The sequence below is a fragment of the Scatophagus argus genome, chromosome 6, assembly GCF_020382885.2.
Source record: "Scatophagus argus isolate fScaArg1 chromosome 6, fScaArg1.pri, whole genome shotgun sequence".
NCBI classification, from domain to species: Eukaryota; Metazoa; Chordata; class Actinopteri; family Scatophagidae; genus Scatophagus; species Scatophagus argus.
Genome location: NC_058498.1, coordinates 10,902,324 through 10,908,982, shown reverse-complemented (window position 1 = coordinate 10,908,982; position 6,659 = coordinate 10,902,324). Strand labels below are relative to the sequence as shown.

General features: G+C 39.3%; 2 protein-coding genes across 3 annotated transcripts in view; both read left to right on the top strand.

Moving 5' to 3' along the window:
• Positions 1–349: 349 nt before the first annotated feature.
• Positions 350–3,449, top strand: LOC124061059. Of its 2 annotated transcripts, none has more exons than XM_046392574.1 (3): positions 350–1,226; positions 1,750–1,863; positions 2,501–3,449. In XM_046392574.1, exons 1-3 carry the CDS (start codon positions 468–470, stop codon positions 2,534–2,536), a joined length of 909 nt encoding a protein of 302 aa, XP_046248530.1. In that variant the 5' UTR covers positions 350–467; the 3' UTR covers positions 2,537–3,449. The 2 variants fall into 2 exon arrangements, with proteins under 2 accessions (XP_046248530.1, XP_046248529.1); XM_046392573.1 differs by having other exon boundaries at positions 350–1,230.
• A 460-nt stretch (positions 3,450–3,909) lies between these two features.
• The window catches only part of psmd1 (proteasome 26S subunit, non-ATPase 1), a 34,926-nt gene continuing 32,176 nt past the window's right edge, over positions 3,910–6,659 (top strand). The window contains exons 1-5 of the mRNA XM_046391260.1: positions 3,910–4,093; positions 4,938–4,981; positions 5,480–5,553; positions 5,912–6,081; positions 6,259–6,467. Of these exons, the coding sequence (XP_046247216.1) occupies positions 4,078–4,093; positions 4,938–4,981; positions 5,480–5,553; positions 5,912–6,081; positions 6,259–6,467 (513 nt within the window). The 5' untranslated portion in view covers positions 3,910–4,077. The remainder of the gene's footprint in view (positions 4,094–4,937; positions 4,982–5,479; positions 5,554–5,911; positions 6,082–6,258; positions 6,468–6,659) is intronic.

Sequence of the window (6,659 nt, the reverse complement as noted above, 5' to 3'; positions counted from 1 at the left end):
TCTCTTTGTTTCTTTCTTTTCTTTGAGAAGTCAGTAATCTACAACGCTGGAGGGAAGCACGGACTCTTTTCAATGAGAATAGTGGGAATAAAGAAAGTGACCCCCCCACCCTGATTTCATCAAGCACAGCCCAGCCCAGGATCTCGTGGATTATTCATAATAAATCATGAGGGAATAACGTCACTGTTGTTATTTGATTTTATTTATATCAATGTTTTGTGTGAATTTGTCCATTAAAGATTAACTTCATTATGTTGTAACAAGCTCGTGACGAGTTCGGTCGCTGACAGCTGTCCCCGCCCCCTAAACTGGCCAGCCAATAGAAATAGACGTTGAGTCTTAACGCTCACCCTGAGTACTGGTGTGCCTGATGACTGAGAGGAAGTTTTCCTGCACTCCGGTCAGGAAGGAGGTGGTGGTGAATGGCTTGACGGGTCACTTTAAATAGCAGCCGTAATTGCGCAAGGATGGCGGGCTTGGCGCCCTCGGAATACACGCTGCCCGAGGAGGAGAGAGAATTTCAGAAGGTTCTAGCTTTGATCGGAGGTAAAGAGAGGATTTATTTGGTGAGTGATCAGTGTAAACATAAAGAGGTGGACGGGGATGACGCCGGAGTGTTGCAGGAGTTCGTCCTCGAAATGTTTCCTGGGAGCCTGGCGAACAGCCGCAGACAGCCACTCTTCTCTCTGTCCAGCAGCAGTCACGGTGATAGTGCAACTGCAAACCAAATGACAGAAAGTGATAAAGGCAATGAAATACCTCTCACAGCGAGGCTCAAGGATTTGGATTTGAAAGACTGTGGTCATGGAGAGGACGGGGACAACCAACCAACGCGCAATGGCAACGCTCAGAGAACAGCAACGAGGACTGCAAACATTTACAGCCTAAAGCGAACCATAAACTCTCCTGTCGTCATATTCATCTTCCGGCAGACATTTCTCAGCAAAAATTCTAATCAACTGTGCTTACAGGAGATCCTGAAGGACGTAAAGGCACGCACGAAACGTGCCAGAGTAGCCCGACCAGCTTTGATAGGATTAGTACGCACCAGACAGGAGAACGCCGAGACGCATCGATGTGCGCAACTCCTGGAGCGTCTGCTCCGCTCAGTGTTTCACAAACATTCACCAGAGACCATGTGGGTCGGCTGTTTCATCCCGAAGACAGAAGCCACAGTGCTCAACATCAAGAAAAACGCCTGCAAAGTTATAAACTCGTCGCAAACAGCAGGTGTAATAACGTCCATAATCAGTGATTTATTAGTGGTTGTACACACATCAGTCTGGAACAAACATTATTGGCTTCCTCTAAATTAATAATTTTTTCAGTTTGCTGAAACACACGTCAGCATAGCAGATGCTTATCAGCATGAGGTAAACTTTGGAAATGAAACAACTTATATAAAACTATATAACACAAACTATCAATTATAAATGCAGAGAAGCATAGGAACCATACAATATAGAAATATAGTGGGTATTGTAATGATGATCTACTGCATTTAGATGGTCACTAATGAACACTTTCACAACGCGAGTTCCTGCAGTAACACTTGGCAAACTCTGGTTTGTGTTAGAGCAGTCCAGAATATAGGTCAAATCGTGTCATTCACAAGACCACGCATTTCTGCCCACATTTTTCTTCTCAGGCATGACTGCAAAGGCCTGCGGGGACAAAAGGAGCATTCATGAAACAATCAAGCTCTTGGATAAGCTGCCAAATTGTTAAATGCTTATTATTGCCTTTCAGATAATACCGGGGATAGAGGGAACCCGCTTTTCTGGCCATTCCAATGTTTGTTCTGGCCTCAGAGAAGAGGAGCAAGAGGCCAGAGCAACAGCTCTTCAACCAGTGGGAAAAGAGGTACCAGCATCTGCAAGTACTGATTAAGATATACTAAGATTTTCATTCCCACAGTGCGTTTTCTTTCAGCTTTTCGCTTTTTTCCCCCTTTGTTCGTCCATCATTCTGTACACCAACTTAGTGCTGCTCAGGGGTCTCGGGGGAAGACTGAAGCCGAACCCAGAATGCTCTATATTAGCAAAAGATTGTCAGTCTGTTGCAGGTCGAACAAACGGACCAAGACATTCACACATTGTCTCTCTCAATCGCTTTTCTTTGGCTCAGATCTCATGCAGTGATGATCAACAGTCACATCACATACACACCCACACACATAAAAACAATATCCATTGTGGCCACAAAGACTGAACTTTTTGGTAAAACAGTGACTTACTTTTTTTAGAAATGTAAGAAATCTTTTGCTCTAACTATCAGTCTGTACATCTTCAAGTGGTAATGTACAATGAAAAAATATATATATATATATATATATATATATATATCCAAAAAGTCAGCTCATGCCATATTATCAAAGAAATAACTTTAATTCAACTGCAGCCAAATTGACTCATGAAATCATATTGATTTCATTAAACTCATTTGCACAGCAAGTGACGATTTATTCAGTGTTTTTATTTATTTATTTTTTCTCCTTCAGGTGAGCCTGTACGTACAGAGGAAAGAATCCCCCTGAAAACGAGTTCCTTGTCTGCTGGACCTCCTGTGGAAGAATTAGCTGAAGGAGACAGCTGATGACATGACACATGACCTATACGGCTGGAGACATATCACTGTGGACAATCCCGGTTTTACTGTGAAGTTGGCCTCATGGTGCTTCAGGGCCTTACTGCGGGTTAGAGTGTTATTTCACGGTGCTCAGTATTTCCACTGTGAAGCCACCATGATTTATGTCCTGAAGTAACACGTCCCTAAATAGTAGAAACTGTTGTTATCTCGCTCGTTTACACATTGTCTTTGTCTTTGATGAGCAAAAGTTAGCCACAAAGGGTTTTACTGTGTGTGTCAAGGGGTGATTCCAGTTGATCAGTTAGTCATATAAACTATATCACATCATTTGATACTAATTATTTCGTCTTCCTTTTTGTCTTTCTTGTGTGTCTTTTTTTCGGACAGACAGAGACTCATCTGTTATTTTAGTAGGATACATTTTGAAAACTGTGTAGTTAGAAAGCTCACAGCAAAGGTACTCATTTAACATGAAACACTGCTGGATTAACAAATGGGCCCAACTCTGGTGGCCTCAAAGCCCTAGATTTATTGTATGTCAAGTTGTTTGTACTAATTTGACAATTTATTTGATAATATACATCACCAAATCAACTGACATACCGGTTAGTGCCTTAGATGGGGTGCTTCTTCATTAGAAAGGGCCCAGCAGCTATTTTCCCCCCTCAGGATCTTGCTCATAATCCGGCTATCGTCTATTAATGTCAGTCTTTTCTTTTTTTCACTGTATTAGAATTGTGTGCCTTACATAATTGCTATTGACAATAGCAGTATCAGTGATAAAAATGGATGAAACCATTTTCACTTGTTATGTATTTATGTAATATGTAAATAAACAAATAAATAAATAAACTCCTATGTCTGCACCTTCATTGAAAATGACGTTCGCTTTCTTTCAACAGACAAAAAGTAGAATATCAGGAAATTTGCTTGACAACTGGCTAGAAACTATCAATCGATCAATAGGCTATTGTATGATCATAGATAATATTTACTTTTACACATACTTACATATTTACCACATTGTACCATTTCCATAAACTTCACTTATTACACGAACTTCATGTACACAGAAAGCCAAAAGAACTGATTCATGACAGACAACCTTCAGAAAAGCCTGTCCATAAATGAGATACTTTGAATCACTATATTTCCATAGTTTCTTTCAAATACAATAAGGATATGCAAGATAATACTATAATCACTATAAATCCGACTCACGAAGGTACAATGAATAAAGTTTTTCGATGTATTTCCTTTTATTGTATTTTTAATCAGGCTTAAGAAAGGACAGCCAGACTAGAGGTCCTTTAGAAGGGGACTTGCGGTTGGACAAAAAGAACTTAGCTGCGGGTGCGCTTGGTTCCTCTCTTGTGCATTTCCAGATATTAGAAACCTTGTATTTTACTCATTTGTATAAAAAAAATCACACGGAATTCCACAAGTGAACCAGGATCGTGGGGCCGAGGAGGGAATAAGTCGCCAATCATGATAACATCTGCCGGTAAGTTGTAGAAGGTGTTTTTTATTTTGCTAGCCGTAGCTTCAGCAATCTGCCATTGATTTAGCTGAGTCACACAGCTAATGTAGCAGTTGTCAGTCAGCCGTTAACCGGTGATAGATAATAAATCCACGAAAATATTTTTCAGGAAGGAAGAACCTTTTGCTATGTGTTTGGCATAACCAGGCGATGATTGTATTCGCTACACGACTGTTAAACTATAGGAATTCGTAATATGTTCATGTAACGGTAATGCTAACGAGAAGCTGGCTATTCATCAAGGTGTTCAAGTTCATGTTTATATACACACAGTAGTGGTCTTTCATCTTGGAAATAAAGAAACATAACTTGAAATTATTACATCGTTTATTTTGTTCTTAAATATTTTGTTCCTGTCATTTTTTTAGGCAAATAGGTTCAGATTTGACCGTAGAGCTGCGCTGTTTTTAACATCTGAATTTCTTACAGTTTTATCGGTAGTTTATTATAAACTTCAAATTTGAATAATCTCACTTTATTTTATTTGTTTTTTTAAAAAAATTTTTTGAATGGATAAACTTTAAATCGAATGCACCTGGCATCTAATGTCTTCTAGTGGAGAAATTAATACTGACAAATATTGTATATGAACATGTAAGAGAAGTAGCTATGTAGAAGTAGCTCTGTATTGTGTGTAACATGTTCTCCTACACTACCCTACACTGTATTGAAATATATTATATGGCATGTGTTTTGTAAAATAATAATAATAATAATTAGAATACAATAATTACTTAATTGGAAAGAGGTTAGGCAAACTACATGAATCAAGCAATTGCTCACTAAATGTTATTGTTTTATTTTTAAGCTGGAATTATTTCACTCCTTGATGAGGAGGAACCACAGCTCAAGGTAAGAATTGGTTGCAGAAGGGTGGACTAGGTGCCCAAAGTTTGGCATTTCATGTAAAATGATATCCAGAAATGCTGAGATTGGATACGAGTGTGTTTTCACTAACTTATAAAAGCACACAGACACCTTTTTAAATACAAATTTAATTTCTTTTTGAGCTTCAAGTGCTACCATCAAACACATTTGTTAGTGTACTGTATGTCAGACTGAAGAGTGGCTTCTGTAGCCCATTTGCATTCATTGGTTTGATTTCCAATGCATTATGGCCACAAAAACAGCACGTATAGTTGATTATAGTCAGCTTTGTTAAGTGTTAGCTATCGACAGTCTTACAATGTAAGACTTGAGGAACGTTGACTCAAAAGTTGAAGCTCAATACCGAACACCACTCCTTTCATGGGCCTAGATTATTCGAGATATTGGAAAAATTGCAGTGTGACAAAAGTTATAGAATTATTATACAAATTACATGCAGAAATATTTCTGTTTCCTTTGCAGGAATTTGCTCTTCACAAGCTAAATTCTATCGTGAATGACTTCTGGGCTGAGATTTCAGGATCAGTAGATAAAATGTAAGTACTCTTGATGACTGGCAAGAGAATATTACATTAGAAAGCAGCAAATCGAGTTGATCATTTCATTATTTATGTGTTTCCAGTAGGGAGAAAGAGTCACTTTATCTGAAAGTTTACTAAGTAGTGTTGACACACAAGTTGCAGATGAAACACATCAGTGCAGTGCAGTGTGTCTCACAGTTAGTGAGTGAAATACTGAATGTTCCTCCATTGTTTTCTGACAGAAACTGCTCTGTAGGGCACGAAAAAAAGAATATTTAGATTTGATGTTTTACATTCAAGAGTGATGCAAAAAAATGTTGATCGTCCAAATTTTTTTGTCTTATTATGTAACCCATCTCTTGTCCACTCACAGCGAGGTCCTGTATGAAGATGAGACGTTTCGGAGCAGAGCATTTGCCGCTCTAGTGGCTTCTAAGGTTTTCTACCACCTTGGAGCCTTTGAGGAATCTCTGAACTATGCTCTCGGTGCTGGAGAGCTGTTCAATGTCACAGATGACTCAGAATATGTTGAGACCATCATTGGTGAGTGATCAAGCAAAAAAACAACCTCCAGTTTACAAACCTACTGGGGCTTTCTGGTGAAGAAAGCCAGTGATTATTAAACATATTAAATAAGATGTTGACTTGAATTATGTAATTGAATTCAGAAGTGAAACGCCCCTCTTTCATCCTTTTTTTTGTATGTATGTTTGCTTCTAGCCAAATGCATCGACCACTACACCAAGCTGCGGGTGGAAAATGCCGAACTGCCAGAGGACGAGGAGAAGAAAAGCATCGACCCCCGCCTTGAGGGAATTGTCAACAAGATGTTCCTGCGTTGCCTAGACGATCACAAGTACAAGCAGGCCATTGGCATCGCCCTGGAGACCAGGCGACTTGATATGTTTGAGAAGACCATCTTAGAATCGGTCAGCCGCCATTGTCATTCACAGCTGACTGAGTTTGTGATGTCTGCAGCTAATTTTTGTACCAGCAGAAAGTCTTGTATGCGAATTGAACATCATTTTCAGCATAATACCTCCAAACTTTGACTAGGCTTACGAGAATGACTTGACAATGATTCATTTCACAGTACTCAACTTGCGCAGGTGTAAGAGTCC